The sequence below is a fragment of the Podarcis melisellensis genome, assembly GCF_964234715.1.
Source record: "Podarcis melisellensis genome assembly, chromosome: 11".
NCBI classification, from domain to species: Eukaryota; Metazoa; Chordata; class Lepidosauria; order Squamata; family Lacertidae; genus Podarcis; species Podarcis melisellensis.
In genome coordinates this window covers 38,618,221-38,637,094 of record NC_138543.1, presented here as the reverse complement: position 1 = coordinate 38,637,094, position 18,874 = coordinate 38,618,221, and the positions used below count along the sequence as shown (strand labels likewise).

The 18,874-nt window shown below is 42.1% G+C and overlaps 1 protein-coding gene across 1 annotated transcript in view; it reads left to right on the top strand.

Annotated features, from left to right (window-relative positions):
- Nucleotides 1-15,259, top strand: part of IPO11 (importin 11) — an 81,481-nt gene extending 66,222 nt beyond the window's left edge. The window contains exons 28-30 of the mRNA XM_081930096.1: nt 957-1,052; nt 4,352-4,436; nt 13,832-15,259. Of these exons, the coding sequence (XP_081786222.1) occupies nt 957-1,052; nt 4,352-4,436; nt 13,832-13,996 (346 nt within the window). The 3' untranslated portion in view covers nt 13,997-15,259. The remainder of the gene's footprint in view (nt 1-956; nt 1,053-4,351; nt 4,437-13,831) is intronic.
- The last annotated feature ends 3,615 nt before the right edge of the window (nt 15,260-18,874 follow it).

Sequence of the window (18,874 nt, the reverse complement as noted above, 5' to 3'; positions counted from 1 at the left end):
TGGAAAATTCTGGAGGGGAAAATATGTTCTTGAGATTCATTAAAATTCTTATGCTTCTAAAAGTCACCCTCTTCTTGCATTGAATTTTGCTTTTATATTCCCCTTCATTGGCGAAACCCCTGGACATGAAGGAAGTGCAAGAAATAAAAAAAGGTCACCTTTGCAGCAGCCATAATAGATACGAGAGACGCACCCTGCAGGCATCCCAAGATGGGATCAGGCTGACAGATTAGGTCCTTCACATTCTTTAATTCTGAGCTTTAACCACAAGTTGTGGACACTGAGCAACCATTTCAGAGATGAGTGTCTGCATCTTGAATTTAATTGTACGCAAGGCATACCAGTGCTATTACTAATTCAAGTTGCCACAGAGCAAGCCATGCATTTAAAGATTTTCCTCCGATCCACGGGGAAATCAGCACTTCAGATGAGGATTCCCTGTAAATTGATATTCAAGATCAGATCGTCAGTTATTGTTCCCGTCGATGGACTCCTCCATATAGCACTTGGGGCGGTGTGCACATTTCATTTCTTCTGTTTTTAATTGGGTTCACATGCAGGCGTGACAGATGTTCGGTGCTGTCAGTTTTAACAGTAACTGCTTGGGGCAAGAGGATTGATTCCAGCCCACCCCCTTTCCTCCAATATGTGATTGGCACTGTCAGAGCTAACCACGCCAAACCTGTTTGGCAGGTAAATGCTTGGAGCCAGTTATTGGGGAGGGGGCTGTGCAAGTGTTGTTTTCCTGGTGTGTGTTCTCTCATTTTCCCTATGGCCAGTTTTGTAGTTGCCTACGAGACAGAAACTACAAAAGTTTCTGTAGTTTGGAGTTGCTGCTTGCAAGTGTAAGCTCTAAATTAAAGGAAGTCGCTCTCCGGAGGTGTTCCCTTTAAAAAGTGCCGAGGAAATTTCCTGTTTAGTTAGTTGAGCTAAACCGTTTTCCTGTTCTTTTCCAGTATTATCCAAGATAAATTTTGCGGCATCATAAACATTTCCGTAGAAGGGCTTCACGATGTCATGACTGAAGACACGGAAACAAGAACTTTCAAAGAGTTAAGTGAAATGCTTAATTTGTTTGTGCCTGCTGCATTTGATAAGCTGCCAAGATCATCTTGGCTCAACCTTGTTTACGAATGTTAAGATGAAATTTGTATGCTTTGATACTTAAAAGTGTGAACTAGTGTGGCTGTTCTAGATTGCCAATGCCTTAATAGAGGTTGGCTCACAAATGTAAGTACCGTATTTTTCCATCTATAAGACACCTCCATGTATTTTGGAGGACTCCGATTTAAGAAAATGGGGAGAGATGTATCTGTGTATAAGACACCCCCAAATTTTTGACGTTATTTTTTAGGGGGAAAACCTAGTCTTATACACAGAAAAATACAGTAATCATTTTGCATTCAAGTTTTATATACAGCCATTGACAAATGTCCATACAGTGGTGCCCCGCAAGACGAATGCCTCGCAAGACAAAAAACCCGCAAGACGAAAGGGTTTTTCGGTTTTTGCGACGCTTCGCTAAACGATTTTCCCTATGGGCTTGCATCGCAAGACGAAAGCCCATAGGGAAATCTCGGGGACCTTTTTTTAAATGCTGGCGGTGGGGAGCAAAGCCTTTTCCCCCCCTCCGGACTTCAGAAGAGGTCCAGGAAGGCCGGCGGGGGCGAAAGGCTTTGCTCCCCACCGCCAGCATTTTAAAAGCGGTCCGGGATAGCAGGGAAGCGCTTCTCGCTATCCCGGACGGCTTTTGAAGGCAGGCTTTTGAAGGCTGCCTGCCTAACCGGGGGCTTTTAAATCGCCCCGGGACTGTCCGGGGCGATTTAAAAGCCCCCGGACGGCTTTTGAAGCCTCCCCCCGCCGCCCGGCTTCGGGGCATCGTCCCGATGCCGGGCGGCGGGGCAGGAACGCCTCTCCCAGCCGCCCGGCTTAGGGGCATCGTTCCGATGCCGGGCGGCGGGGCAGCAACGCCTCCCCCAGCCGCCCGGCATCGGAACGATGTCCCGAAGCTGGGCGGCGGGGCGGGAAAGCCTCCCCCCGCCGCCCGGCTTCGGGGCAGGAACGCCTCCCCCAGCCGCCCGGCATCGGAACGATGTCCCGAAGCTGGGCGGCGGGGCGGGAAAGCCTCCCCCCGCCGCCCGGCTTCGGGGCAGGAACGCCTCCCCCAGCCGCCCGGCTTCGGGGCATGTCCCGATGCCGGGCGGTGGGGCAGGAACGCCTCCCCCAGCCGCCCGGCTTCGGGGCATCGTCCCGATGCCAGGCGGCGGGGCAGGAACGCCTCCCCCAGCCACCCGGCTTCGGGGCATCGTCCCGATGCCGGGCGGCAGGGCAGGAACGCCGGGCGGAGGGGCAGGAACGCCTCCCCCCGCCGCCCGGCTTCGGGGCATCGTCCCGATGCCGGGCGGCGGGGCAGGAACGCCTCCCCCAGCCGCCCGGCTTCGGGGCATCGTCCCGATGCCGGGCGGTGGGGCAGGAACGCTTCCCCCCGCCGCCCGGCTTCGGGGCATGTCCCGATGCCGGGCGGTGGGGCAGGAACGCCTCCCCCAGCCGCCCGGCTTCGGGGCATCGTCCCGATGCCAGGCGGCGGGGCAGGAACGCCTCCCCCAGCCACCCGGCTTCGGGGCATCGTCCCGATGCCGGGCGGCGGGGCAGGAACGCCGGGCGGAGGGGCAGGAACGCCTCCCCCCGCCGCCCGGCTTCGGGGCATCGTCCCGATGCCGGGCGGCGGGGCAGGAACGCCTCCCCCAGCCGCCCAGCTTCGGGGCATCGTCCCGATGCCGGGCGGTGGGGCAGGCCAGAAGAGGTCGGGGGAAGGCGGTTTCCATAGGAACGCATTAATTGATTTTCAATGCATTCCTATGGAAAACCGTGCATCGCAAGACGAAAAACTCGCAAGACGAAGAGACTTGCGGAACGAATTAATTTCGTCTTGCGAGGCACCACTGTATTTATGTGTGCATACTTTTTTCTACAGATGATCAAGACTTGTTTAGTTTAGATCAACTTGCATTGGTATCATTGCTTATAAAGCCTGCTTAAATAAGCCTCTCATTTGGATTTACGGAACTGTATGCAATTATTGAAGGATTTTAAAGTAGGCAATTAGGAGCATAGATTTTTAGCTAATGTAGTGCCAACAAACCATTCCATCAGCACAAAGATTTATGCTTGTGACACACACACACCCAGCACTTCAGAAAGCTTTTGGAGAAATCCAGAGCAGTTGTCCGAAAAGGAGAGGTGAGGTTCCTGCTGCACAAGCTTAAATTCCTGTGCAGGTGGGACAGTTACTACACTGAATACAGGCCAGAAAAAACTGCCTTAGACCCGAGTCAGGCCATTGGCCCATCTAGCTCAGTACTGTCTCCACTGATTGGCTGTGGCGCTCCAGGCTCCAAGCTGAGGTTGTTGGCTTGTTTGGTTGCATGATATCTGCACATGGATTCAGAAACGACAAAAAAATGTTCTCTTATGTGTGATAGCATATAACCAGTGTGGCGTAGTGGTTAGAGTGTCAGACTGGAACCTGGGGGACCAGGGTTCAAATCCCCACTCAGCCATGAAGCTCACTGGGTGGCCTTGGGCCAGTCACTGCCTCTCAGCCTAACCTACCTCGCAGGGGACGCGAAGAGCCTTGGAGAAAATGGTAGGGTATAAATGCAATAAATACATAAAAATGCCTGCAGAGGAAAGCAGCAGTTACAAAAGACATTGGCATGTTACAAGCATACTTGAGTCCACTCTTCACTTCCACCTGAAAGTATTGTTCTGTTGTGTTTCGATCCATGTTTTCTCTCATCCTCATCAAGAGATTTCTGGGGTTGCTGGCATAGCAATCTGTGATGATTGCTCTGGGTGCCTGGCTCATGAACTCTTTTTACACAGTCAATTTATCATGAGATTACAATTCTAGAGACAGGGAAGTAGAACACTGATCAATGGGGCTTTTACATTCATTGCCTTCTGTTGCCTGTATCCAAAAGAATTTGGAGTGATGCTATAAACAGAGTTCAAGAAGCAGTGCAGGTTCCCTCTTGTGTTTATCTATTTGTGAACAACAGGTAAATGTTGTTTTTTGTTTTATACCCTTGCTTTGAAGCCCTCACACACTATGGAGCTTTAAAAGTTACAAAACAGATCTTTAAGGATCCAATCGCAGATCCAAAGATAAACATAACATTGCATTTGTGACCTTGTGTTGCAAGCACAATTCCCTTTGTACAGTGAACTTATACGAGGATGCAACAAACAGTTTGAAGGAGAAGACAAAAAAAAAAGTGTATTAGACTTTTAACTTCTCTTGGCATGCCTAAGTTGAAAGCCCTAATTTATTTGCATCCTGTTTTTTTAGTTGCATGCTGATGTCTCTTTCTGAAGAGCCCAAAGTGATGGAAGAAGAAGAGCCTCCCACAGAGCAGGACAAAAGGAAAAAGATGGTACGTGCCCAGCACTTCAAGTGTCGAAAGATGTAATTTAGCCAGGCATAGACCAACTTTTTTGTTCCTCGGTTTAATTGCTATCATGTCCGTAGTTCCTGAAACACTCAGCCCCATCCTGCACTGTGCAGTTAGGCTGTGATGTTCATGCTTCTACTGTTCATGTTTGTAGAAACAAGGCAGCATAGAGAGGATTGTGATAGCTGGACTTCAGAACAGCATCTTTGGATTCTACAGAAAACTAGAACCATATTCACACACACACAAAGAGAGAGGGGGGTGGGAGAGAGAGAGGGAGACATATAGAAGAAATTAGAAGGTTAAGCCTGAGGAAACTCAAAATTTACCCAAAGGATTCTCTAGAATTCCTTGGATTGTTTGACTTTTGAAGAGCAGACCAATGCATACCACATCACACGCTGCTTTTGAAAATCCCCTCAGTTTCAAAAGCTGTTCGCTGCCTGGCACAGAGAGCCACTATTTGAGCAACATAAGCCCAGTGCCCCTTTGGGTATGCTGAACTGGTTGTGCATGTCGTTGGATCCTAGAATGCTGCCATTTGGCCCACCATTCATTCGCTTGTTTATTTCATGAAATTTATACATTGCTTGGTTGTAAAAAATAATAATCTCAAAGCAGTTTACAAAAAGATAAGACTAATATCAACAACAATTTACAACCTTACTTTAAAACTTACAAAAGTTAAAATACTAAAACAGATTAAAGTTACCTCAGATATTCTGTTGTAGACTTCAGTTTTCATGCAAAACTCTGGGGTCCCTTCCTCCTTTGCTTTTTACATACCAAATTGCCAGTATATTTTGCTCTAAAGATTTGATAATTAACACTGCCATTCTTAAAAGTTATTAAGACTTGGCTTTCCCCATCTTGTTCACATCTTAATTTAGCACCTCCAGTGCCTGTAACCTGGAGCAGGGAACTTAATAATCTAACCTTTTGCTTTTTAAAAACATAGCTCAGGGCAGTTTATGACAGACTGAGGAGTTATTCCTCACAAACTGAGAATAACTTCTGCTTAGAATAACTGCTTAGAGTTAATAGCTTTTTTTAAAAAAAATAAAAAATAGTGTTGAAAAAATGTGAAATAATGGCTTGAAAATGATCAAAAGTAAGGAAACATTTTATGCACAGAGGATCTTCTTTAATTCATGTGTGTGTTTAGAATAGTATAAACCTACATCAATAAATAACAAAGAAAAGCAAGATAATTGATCCCCTTTTATATAACATTAAAAATATAGGGCACATGGATAATTTAGTATACAGTTGATTAAAAAAACTGCACATATGAACACACACACAATATGCATACTTATATGTATATGGTCTGCAAAACTTGCAAGAACAAGATTATAATTGGGGAGGAAATACTAGATAACTGGTGATAATTTTATTGACCAGTGGTTCCACATACTAGGGACTGGCATTTGGTTCATTCTCCCTCCTCTGAGTGAGCAGCTGGTGTGAATTTGATGCTCCATGCTAGCAGAGACCCAGAAAACATGATTCTGTCCTCTGTCTAAAGGGGGTAGGAAGATCACATGAAGAAGTCCTTGTGTGTGACTCGGCAAGAGAGCTTGCTATCCTAGCAACTGAGTGCTAGTCCCAGCTCATAGGGCAAGGAATAGGAATGTTCATACTCCCGTTTGAAACAGATTAGGAAGTTCATCCTGAGGCTCGTTTGCTTTCATGCCCAGTTTTTAAATTAGGTTTATTTCAAATCATTTGCCTTTCCTGATTATGAAGTTTGTGGGAACCACCAGCTATAATGATAGGCTAATAGAACAAGGAAGGAGTCGGTGATTGTCATGCATGTGGGCACCTATGTCACTTGAGATTTGACCACTGGCCCCCAAACCATGGGTATCCATGCGCTCTTGCTTCACTGATCAATAATACGTCACAATATATCCAGTTCCTTTAAAGAATGTGTTCTGCAAAAGAAGGGGTGGGGAGTGTTCATTTGTCATTTAATATTATCTCAAATACCAATGGTGTTCCTCACTCCTGAAAAATCCAGTTGTGTTCTCTCAACACCACTCTATCACCCACAAATTGAAACTCTGCTGTTCTAATTGGCCCTGCACGTGACAGGAATAACATTCCTGAAAAGTAGAATTTTAAAAGTTTTACTTGATAATCTAAATTGAGTTTCAGGGTGCTCATTCCTATATTTCTAATGGCTTCACACTACAAAATGTTACTGCACATAGACAATGATCAGAAATACGAGGGAAGTATTTTAGGATTCCATAGTGAGACACAGCCATGCTTCCGTGAAGTGCATGTAGTTGCTCTAGATTCTGTAGCCACCCAATGAGTCACAGATGTCCATATTATAATTAAGCAAGATACAGTGATTAAAACCATAAATTAATTCCAGGGAGGTTTATGGTTTTGTTTCTATGGGAAAAAATGACTCACACGAGTCATAACTCCTCCTAAGTTAAATGGAACTTACCTCCAAGTGGGTGTGTATAAGATTGCAGCTTCAGAATTAGATATGTTTTACTTATAAGCCTATAGCTTGAAAATGTTACAGCAGTATGAAACACTAATCATCATTAATGAGGAATAGAAGCAGAAGAAAGACAATTTCCAACATGCAAGAATAAAAGACATATTTTGTATAGGACAGAAGTAAGGCAAAGGGAGATTATTCCCCTATATGAACGACAAGAAACAGAAAATTACTATCCAGGCTCATTAATTGAATTCTTTTTTCTACTTATCAAAGGTTCTAATGAGGTTTGTGGGGTTTGCTGAAAACTTGGCTGGTTTACCTAGGCCTTTCCTGGCTGCTATTACTAGGTATATTACACTTCAACTGCTGACACCAACACAGAAGGGAACAGAGAAACAGAAACTGAGTTGTGAAATGTCTCAACTTGTGAAGTTAGACTGTAGTACTTTAAAGTTTGTTGAAGAATGCCTCCTGTTGGCTAAGTGAAGAACTATCACAAACCCTAGAAATTAGAATGACAAGAATTCCATTTTTTTGGTCATAAAGTTAAAATCATTTTCTTTCTACGTAAGTAGATTTAGTGACTGCTGAGCCACTTAAAGTCACAACGCTTCTTTGGTTTTTGAGAGCTTTTTCTGCTTTCTCGTTGAATCTGATTAGTCTGAATGGCCTTGTTTGTGATTAGAATTAAGATTTGATCTGATTGGTGGTCCTCAGCAAAATATCTGGGAGCCTTTTTAGCACTGAAATCCTAAATCATCACAAATTGTATTCATAAAGACAAAAAGACATTTGTGTGCTGTGAATGTTTATTATGCATTGAGTTAGCTACAGTGGTACCTTGGGTTAAGAACTTAATCCATTCTGGAGGTCTGTTCTTAACCTGAAATTGTTCTTAACCTGAAGCACCACTTTAGCTAATGGGGCCTCCTGCTGCCGCTGCGCTCCGCCGCCACACAATTTCTGTTCTCATCCTGAAGCAAAGTTCTTAACCCGACGTACTATTTCTGGGTTAGTGGAGTCTGTAACCTGAAGCGTATGTAACCCGAGGTACGACTGTATTTGATTTCTATTCCACCCGCTTTCATTCCAAATGAATATATCATAATTTCAAATTTTAAAATACATATATCTTGCAGTCCATGAGCACACACCAAAAGGCCCTCAGCTACTAATGTGATTTCCAAGTGGATGGATTTAGATGCCAAAAACCACATAGTAGCCTCTTCGGAATTTTACTCTGTGGCAGGTACAATCATATGAGTAAGCAGTCATTCACAACCTCTGACTCATACAGCAAAACCCTATCATAGCTGTTCCAAAATACATGCAAAAAATATATATGTGTTTTAACACTTAATCCAGCCATGTTGTGTGATACTATTAGAACCTCTCCTTATGATAAGCACTTAAGAGGCCACTGCCAAACTCCTAGTTGCCTGAATACACTCTTTTTTATGTGTTTGCAGTTGATTTGTAGTTAGAATTTTTCAGCTGGTTCAGAGTACATGGATTTTTATGCTGAGATTCCGAGGCGAAAACTAGACACTGGGAACATTCCTGTTTTGTTCCTCCCTTTCTTGGCCTGGGAGCCATGGCTTGAAGCACAAATCTTGGCTTGCCATGGTGTATGAACCTGTGTTCATGGTTTGTTTCTCTGCAAACAAACCAGAGTGCCAGGCCAAGATTAGTTACTGGCTTACATGGTTTCTTTTAGAGAAACAAACCATGAGCATTGGTACACATGCCCTTATAGACAAAGGCCAAGGTTTGTTCCTTCCAGTTCAGTGAAGGGAGGACAGAAATGGGAGCGATTCAGCAACGTACTCACTGCTTGCTCATGATAAGCCATGGTACAGTGGTACCTCAGGTTACATACGCTTCAGGTTACAGACTCCGCTAACCCAGAAATAGTGCTTCAGGTTAAGAACTTTACTTTAGGATGAGAACAGAAATTGTGCTCCGGCGGCACAGCAGCAGCAGGAGGCCCCATTAGCTAAAGTGGTACCTCAGATTAAGAACAGTTTCAGGTTAAGTACGGACCCCTGGAACGAATTAAGTGCTTAACCCGATATACCAGTGTACTTCACAGATTCTGTCATGGTAGGCAATGGCATAGGAAAGACGAGGAAACTGAGGACTGCTGCTTTTTGTAAGCTCTAGTTCCAGTCTTCCAATTCCTTATATTGTAGTAGAAAAAAATATAATCTTGCTTTTTAGAACCAGCAATATATATTAAGAACCCTATTTTGTGACTTAATCTTTGTTTAGCGTAATATGCTTTGAAAATCTTTAAGAACATGCTGATTAATCATGAGCAATTTTTATCTGCAGGATTTAATAGCATTACATTATGAATTGTGGTTTGTTTAGTCCCCCCCCCCCCATTCTACATTGTAATACACTCTAATTGAAAAATACATTAATGACTGAAATAATTTGTCTCTTTGTAGTGATTGATTTCAAAGAGTATAATTAGGTTACCTCTCAGTTATTGACATGAGATCACCTGGAATAAGTTTTGGATTCATTAAGCATGAAATCAAATCTCATTAGCGTCGTACTTCATTTGAATTTGGACATTTTCGATACATTCTTCATTGAGTGTAAATGATATAAAATTATTGTTCTAGCACTTTTTAATAGGGGCCAGTATGAACTGTATATATTAATGAAAGGATAGAGACTTTGGGGTAAGGGTATTGTTGATCTCACCTGGGGCGAGGAAGCATTTTATAACTCTTACATGGATTAGATGATCAAATCCTGGCTTAATAAGCCAGACATACACAGAGCCAACTTTATAGTTGTGGAACGAGGAGCAAAGAAGTTGTGTGTGGGGTCCATAAAACTTGTACATGCCAGGATTTAATCATCCAAACAAGTATACTAATTTTATTTCTTACATTTTAGTCAAGATGATCTAAAATTAAGGCGCTTTAGAAATATATATTGCCTTTTTGAAGGCGCACTCCCCAAAGCAAGTCCTAAAAGGAGGTAAACAAATATAGATTTTTTTCATAGAAGGTACATTATAAAATATTGACTGTGTTTCCACCTAATAGTGTATGTAAATTATGCTAGAACATAAATTTATTAATTCAGTTCTCCAGTGAAATTGGTAGTTTATGGGTTTTCCCCCATCCCCTAGCAGCTTTACTGCTTAGCAGCAATAAAGCTGCCAAAATACAAAACTACGGAGCATTTAAGTCAGCAGTGTAGAATTACAGGTGTTGTTTTTATTAGCATGCTATATTTGTATGCCATCTTTCAGCAGGAATATTCCCAAAATGGTTCATGTAAATATGTTGAAAACTAAAGTATAATATACAATAAATTAGAATCAAGGCTAGAAACAGCAATACAGATTTCTGAACAAAAGCCAAATTATCAGTCGTCCCCCCCCCCCGAAAAGCTCAATTTACCAATAGCAAAAGTTTTCCAGTTTTCAATAAGATGCAAGAGAAATTGAAGCCACATCCATACCACACATTTAAAGCACAAGGCTTAAAAAAATCCTGGGATAGAAAAATTCCCAGATTCCTTATCAACGGACAGTTCCCAGAATTCTTTGGGGGAAACCGTGTGCTTTAAATGCATGGTGTGGAAATACTGTAGTTCAGGGGCCACCCACCACAGAAAAAGCCCTCCTTTCACCTCACAGCCAAGTAAGACTTGCTGACGGTAAAGCCTGGGCACAAACCCAAGTTTGTGATATCTGTGTTGTGTTGTTTCACTAAAGACAGTCTTTTTAGTGCTAATGTTTTACTTTAAACATTTGAATATTCTTTGATTAAACCATAATTATAAGATACGAGCAAAAATAGGCATTAAGTGGCTGTGTAGCCAGACAAACTTTATAATGAAGTAAAAAATAAAAATGCAACAATACACCGACTAATTGTACAAAATATAAATTATTAATGTGATTTTCAAATTGCTTTTCTCTAGGATACTTAAGCACTTGGGACTATTTAGTCTCATTGCCTCAGAGACATTTGCAGATCTGCCTAAATTTCTAAAACCCAGTTAAATATTAGTCTCTTGGCACTGATGTTCATTCTGCGGTGCAGCTTATTGTGTTCTTACGGAAATGAAACAGCAGCGGCAGCCATTGCCACAAAGCTAGTTTTTAATTTTTTTAAAAAATGCCTCAAATAACATTGTCAGGCATCACATATTGGAGGTGGGCCCCTCCTAAAAGCACATGCAGAGGGAGGGTGTGTGTGTGTGTGTGTGTGTGTAGTTATTACTTACTTATTTCTATCCTATTTATATGCCAAAATGGCCACCTCACATCAACCCACCACACCAAGCAGTCAGTGCTTTTAACTAACTGCTAGATACATTGGGTTGTATCCAACTGTGAATAACTGGGCATGCGGACTTGACTTCCATGAACGCAGTGGGACTTCCCTCTCCCAGCTCTCCCACCACCAACGTATGGGGGAAGTTCTGTGGAGCTTGCGGAAGTTGTTCCAAACACACAATGAGTTTTTTGGACACAGCCCTTAATCTGGGAAACTGTACATGGCTATAACATCTACATGGGACTCGGGTGGCGCTGTTGTCTAAACCACTGAGCCTCTTGGGCTTGCCGATCAGAAGGTCGGCAGTTCGAATCCCTGCGACAAGGTGAGCTCCCGTTGCTCAGTCCCAGCTCCTGCCAACCTAGCAGTTTGAAAGCACGTCAAACTGCAAGTAGATAAATAGGTACCACTCCGGCGGGAAGGTAAACGCCATTTCTGTGTGCTGCTCTGGTTCGCCAGAAGCGGTTTAGTCATGCTGGCCACATGACCTGGAAGCTGCACCCCGGCTCCCTCAGCCAGTAAAGCGAGATGAGCGCTGCAACCCCAGAGTCGGCCACGACTGGACCTAATGGTCAGGGGTCCCTTTACCCTTTATAACATCTACGTTTGTAATGCCAACATTAGCTTTGTACGTTTCCACATTGATCACTTTTATTCTGCTGGATTCTGAAAATATGATAGCTTTAGTAAACTTCCATTTTAACATTTTGTTGGGATGCGGCACAGCTAACTAAGCTGTTCTATCAAGGAAGCTGCTGCCGGCTAAAAATATTTTGGAGAGGCTCTCATAATTAGAAAACTGCTAAGGTTGGTTAAACTAGTCTGACAGAATAAGTGATTTCTTATTGTTGCCTAGGGAGATGAGATACTATTAATAAGTTGACAGTTAAACTGCACAGGATGAAGCAGGGCTACAGTACTATCCCTATTTAGGTCTTTGTTCAGACAACAGTACTGTGACAGGCAAATAATCGTTAATTTGATAAAGTAGTACATAACAATTTGCAGAACAAAATTGCAGAATTTAGCAAATTATTTTTTTCAGTTGCTCTTACATGATTAAAAAGAAATAGATATCAAGACACCTCTTTTTCTTACATCCCATTCTCTGGTCCCACTACTCTAGGGCCAATGGCACCATAAGGTACACTTCACAGGGGAAATTCACTTTTTGGCATCACAGAAGAGAAGAGTAACGTTGGACGGGAGAAAGACACAAGCAGGTCTAGAATCGAAACTTCTAGTTCTGCAAAGTGACACTCTAACCACACAACCACAGGGAGAAACAGGAGAAAGGATTAAAGAGCATGCAATCTCAGAAAAGATAAGAATTTGAGGATGGGAAAGATTTGGAAACCTTCTTCCAACAGAGCTGTTCTTTATTTCAAAAGAGTAGAAGAGTTTCTTGACCAGTAATGGACAGGTTGTAGGCTTTCCAAGCAAAGAGCATCCATATTTGTTTTTGTTCCTAATATTGCAACTTTCCATACTATAATTCCTATTAACCCTTCAGTTATATCTTATTGATGTTTGTGGTGGTAAACTCACTTTTAATTTTGAACCCAATCCCAAACCTTGGACACCGACGCTACTATTAATTCATTGTAAATCACCATTGTAAATCGCCATGTAAGCTTCTGTTTGAAGGTATAGTTTGCCATTTTAGAGTTTTCTTCAAGTTTCTCTCCCCTTCATTGAAAGATTTGGGGGAGGGTATTTTTAAAATCAGTCAATCTGTTGTAAATGCAGTTTTAAAAAATAGCTAATGTTACATGACATAAGGTGCTTTTCTCAAACAGAACTTTGCAATTATGTTCTCCGTTTCCCTGTAGATTTCCCCATAGATTTCTCCGAACAATATCTTGCACAGTTAGAGGACATGGTTGTTTTTATGGCTGAAGGAGATTCTTCAGCAATTACTTGGGAAGGTGATAGTCTCAATTTCCATAGCAATTCTGCTTCGTAGCTGAGGTCTTGAAACTTGGTATTTTCTAAACCTTCACTTTTGAAACGTTGCCAGAAGGCACTGTGTGTATCTCACTGAGCACTGGAGAATTGAAAGAGACTCCACAACCTTCAAATAATAAATATATATGTTTATAATCAAAGGGAGAAAGATCAGTCAGACCAATCTGAAAGTAAATCTGCTTGACGTTTGGGCTGAGGCTGTAGCTCTGTAGATGTGCAGATCTTAACACCTATTTGCTTTGCCTCACACTTTTTTAGCCTGGGTATTCTGAGGTATTTTTTGGTGTAGCATCTGTCTGAGTTGGCTAATGAGAAATTTAACAGTGGTACTTAGGCTTTTAAAATTTCCTGAGAGAGGTAAAACTGCAAAAATGAAGATATCTGTCGTTTGGGGATGTGAGCAATGTTAAATTAATGAGCACTGCAGCTAAAGATTAATTTCAATGGATGAAATAGCAGAGTTCCTCTTTGGAAGAATTTGGAACGGGCAGATGTAAGAATTGCAGAAAACAAAAGCTTTTCTTTTCTTTTTTACTCCAACTTAGATTATAAAATAGATGAATGAGTCATCGTTGCCCTGGGTTTGCCTGCTGTTTTCATTATTATATATTGTTCTTATCTGTATCCCACAGCTTGCACTGAAGGATCCAGTACACTCTGTGTCGCTGCAGCAATTTGTATATGAGAAGCTAAAAGCACAACAGGAATTGCTGGGAGAACAAGGCTTTCAGGCGCTCATGGAAACTGTGGATACAGAAATAGTCACTCAACTCCAAGACTTCTTACAAGGCTTCTGAAAAAGCAGAGACAAAAATTTCTACTTCTCTTTTCTTCACTTCAACATTATAAGGGCAAACTAAGCAGCCTTACATCTAACTGCAAAACCCAGCTTTTAAGAGAGAATTTCTTTTGGCAGCTACGGAAAAAGAGGCTATGGCGCTGGATTATTGTTTTTTCTAATTCAGACAAGATTGAAATAATAAATATAAACTCTCTTCTAATTAGTTTTACATGCTTGTTTCACGAAAATGCAATTTGCATATGGAGTAAAGGTTTCCGTACGCGAGAGGCTATAAAAGCGGGTGTTTAATTTACTGTTTGTAGAATGGCCGTGGCTTTGATCTTTCAATCATGTGCTCCTAACACTTAAGAAATAGTGGCTACAGATATTTTTTTTCTGGAAGGATATCAGCTCTCTTAGACTGCCTTACACTTTTATTTACTATTCAACTTGTAATAAAATGTAAGGTTTGAAGAGTGGAGGGAAGGAATGTGAGGTGAGCAAGTCCTCAACTGAGTCTTCAATTTAAATAGTATAAATAGTGGCAAGTATTCTAAGGGTTTCCTCTATGGGGAGTTGGACGTCTTTTGCAAAAAAAGAAAACCAATAAGGTCATCCAAATGTTTGAATTTACTATGTTGATTACCTGTAGAATGTAAAGGTTTAATAAATTTGCCTTTGTCTTAGCTCCTCAAAAATGATTTTGATTTAAAATGTGTAGCACGTGGACCCAATGGTGGATTTCTCTATGTTCAAAATTGATAACCTGGTCTCAGGATGATGGGAGGTGAATGTATTATACACCCTAAATGAACATGGTGCTTGGGCATATGTATCCTGTGCCCCCTTTAAAGTGGTTAAGTGTTGTGAGATAGCGCCTAATATCTTCTGGCTGATTCTGGGAGAATGGGAATGACAGACCTCAAGTCTAGCTGGGAAAATGAAGAAGGCTACACATCAAGGAAAGGGAGTTGAGAAACTTGTAGTTTCCCAGAACCTTCATTCCATTTCCTCCTATCTCACTTCCTAATCTATTTTAAGAAGAGGCTTGTTTTTTTGTTTTGTTTTTTAGGCAAGGCTTCTTAAGTCCACCTGTTCTCTATTGTAAGAAATCAATTTTTAAGGAAACAAATCAGAAATATGCAAGCAAAACGTTAGTATGATACTTGCTGCAGGAAGCTGGCAACTCTATGCAACTGTGGGGAGCCAAGTTTGCCATGTAAACTGTAGGTTACAAAATGTACTAGAAAATAAAACCTGATGTTTCCAGAATTCAAAAGAGTAGAATTTCAATTACATTTTCCAACAATACCCCACTTCTTTCTTATTCTCTAAGACTGCATAGAACTCTTATCAGTAATTCAGAGGCAGTGTCTCCATTAACACACTTCTTGAAGCTATAAAGAATAGAAGTGCAGTGAATTTTAAGTAGCAATATTGCCATATTGCATTCCATTGTGCATCTCCCATGACCTTAGGTTTAGTCAGAGATTTATATTGCAATCCCTTCTCGGGAGTTATTCTCATTGAGCTCAGTGGGACTTACTCCCAGGTAAGCATGTATAATAAGATTGTAGCCTAAGGCCAAAAAAAGTTGCTAAAGCCAAAATAACATTAACATTAAGATACAATTAAATGTGTTGTAAAATGTTTTAATGGTAATGCAACCATTAGGATTAGGAAATTTCATAAAATGTACAGCTTTAAACCTGACTGAGTTTGGGTACTAAAATAGCTGCAACTAAATTTTGGAACATTCATCCCCCCTTCTCTCTGTGTGTGCTCATGATGAGAAATATCATCCCTAGACTCACAGCTCCCATCAGTCCCAGTCAGCATGATCAATGGTAAAGGATGATGGGAGTTGTAGTCTATCAACATCTTTAAAGGTCTTCCCATAAATGATAATTCCTTCTGCGAAAGAAAAAGAACCTTTAAATAATAAACCACAGTCAAGTGATGTGGTGCACCCTGAATCTCAGAAAGGCAGAATTTAAAATGATGGTTTCATAACCAACAACAGCCTCCTTCCATTTACATCTGCCAAATATTCTATGCCTACGGAGTTTAAAATTGTCAATATTCATGTGTTTATTCAATCAATAGGTCTATAGCCTGCTTTTCCTTTTGAGGAGCTCAGAACTTCGTTGGACCGCCATCAAGTATGACTTTTTGATCTGTAGGGATTAGTGGCTGATCAGTGGAAATCTCTCCTTTTCTTAGACATCCCTAATAAATCCCACCTTAATTAAGAAGCCATATTGCTGCAAAATAAGAATGGTGGTAATTTCTCCCTATTATTCTGAGTGAATGCTGCAGTGATCTTCTAGATTCTCCTGCAGAGTTCCTTGCATGTAACCCCTTCATATTAATAAGCAGGTTTTTTTGCAAAACAATTAGATGACTTAAAAGTTCTCTGTATTTCATGTTTTTGATGTGACCTGGCATCTGTAAATGGTCCTACAGTCCATGGAATAAAGCAGAGAGAGTGCCTGTTTGAGCAACAGCCAACTCAGCTGCTACTGAGGGGGATGCTTGGGGAGTTGGGGCTACAACTGTGTGATGCATTGCCTCTCATGCATTTTTATTTCAATACTCTATAAAGAACTGGTCTCCTTGGAGCCCTAGCTTCAAAAACAGTCGGAACTGTGCTCTACCTTCCCTTGAAGGAAATCTGCTCTTTTGCAATCCTGTGATCTATCGCCTGAGTTTGAACAGCAAGTTGGGAAGAGGAGGCTGTATCAACATCACTCAGAAAACAGTTTCACAGCGTTGGGAGTTCTACAGAAAAGATCCTGGTCCAGGTGAAAGCCAGTTTAGCTTCCCAATAAGATGGAGCGCTTGGTCTCATTGAAAGATGGGTGTCGGGTGGTCAGTGCTCACAGGGGAAGAGGCATTGCCTGAGATAGGTGTCAGGTGTGCGTGCAGGAGCCAGGCCCTGTGACCAATTGGACTTTGCAGGACTGGGGTCTTCCTAAGTTTGTTCTGAAGAGGCAAGGCACGGCCTCACAGGTGAGGCCGATTGGTAACTCACAGCATCTGGTAGCAAGAGCTGGGAAGGGTTATAAGGTCAGCATTTCCCTTCGGCCCTTTGCCACAGCAACACGCTTCCTGCTTTGCTGTGTTTGGCTTCTTGCTTCCTGATCCTTGAACCTCGGCTTCTTGACTCCTTGCTTCTTGATCCTTGGACCCTTGACTTCTTGACTCCTTGCTTCCTGACCCTCGGACCCTTGGTTTCTTTACTCCTGGCTCTCTGACCCTCAGACTCCTGGCTTCTGGACCCCCGTTCCTGCTCCCATCCTGCCATCTTGCCCCCAGTCTGTAGAACTTCTTGCTGTCTGGATGGCTCTGACTATCTGGAACCCAAAATCATTTCCCCGGACTCTGCTGATTGGTGCTCTTCTGATACCTCAATTTAGATTTCATCAGTGACTTGCAAACTATTGGCATAGCTGGGACAATGCATAAGAACATAAAAACTTTTGGGAGTCTCTCTCTCTCTCTTTTTGTTCCTTTTCTCCCCTTAAGAGCTAAGAAGAAATAGGCTGCTTGCTTGCAAGGTGAATCTTTAGAATTCTAGAACTGGGACATCTGAACTGGACTTATTTTTATTTTATGTTTTTAAGTATAGCCCATATTAAGAACCAAACATTTTAGGTTTCCCATTCCACTTCCATTGCTGCTGAATAGCACCAGATTCCATTTTCACTTATCCTCAAAAGATAATTGTATAGCTATAGTTTAACCCCTAGACAGGTCACAGACATGAAGTCCCTTATAATTTGGCTTCAAGAGATCTTCAGTGACTGGTTGCAAGAACTTTCAGCAGTGCAACTGAATTACACCAAGTGTAGTTTGCACCACACAGTGGTGTGTGTCCTGGATATGGGAGGTGGAGCTACTATGATTCATTTCCCACCAACTACTCCTGAGGAGGAGGAGGAAGGAGAGCAATTGTAGAATCCCATGAAGGTTTTGTTTCTTAGGCTGCTCAGTTGCAGCAGTATGGGGCTGTTTCCAGTGCTTTTATATGGCATAAGTGTGCTGTCATGTCCTAAAACCTAGGAGACCAGGGTTCATAACCATTCGGCCATGAAGCTCCCTGGATGGCCTTAGGCCAGTCACTGCCTCTTGGGCTAACTCACCTCACAGGGTTGTTGAGAGGATTAAACGCAGGTGGACGGGACCGTGTGTGCCACCCTGAGCTGCTTGGACCAAAAAAAATGGAATATAAATTTAATAAATAAAACATAAGCCTTTCAAAGTAGGGGCAATTGTAGTTATGGGCAAGCTACTGTGGCCAGGTCAAGATCATAGGATCCTGCTTTCTGTTTCAGTTCTTCCTAGCACCACAAATTTCCAATAGCTCATCACTATTCATCCAGTTTAGCTGTATGTGTGATAATTGCCAACAATGCCTTTCTGCATTCTGGTGAGCCAGCCTTTGTGTCATGGCATAAATGGGCATATGCCTATCTGACTTCAGACGTAGCAATATTCAAAAACCAGATGTTTCAATCTTCTAGGAAACTCTGTAACTTACATTAGTGGCCATCGTTGAACAAAGGAGTCTCAAAGGGAAACTTCAATGTGAAATCCCTGAATTACAATTCCATTACAGGTTTGGTGCTATCACTTGTGGACTCAATCAGGACAAAGGTTTTTTAATCACACTATGTGTGCTAAGTGCCTTACCAATGCCAGGATGTCTGTATTATCAACAGGTATTTCGTAAACGATCACTCTTAACTGCATAATTGTCACTGGTTTTTTCCTGTGTTTTTTTCTGCAAACCCACCCCCCATTCACTGAACCCCACCTCAAAAAATTCAAATGTTACCTGAAAGTTTTTGAACAGATTCTAAATGTACCTTTATAAACCTTCCCATAAATG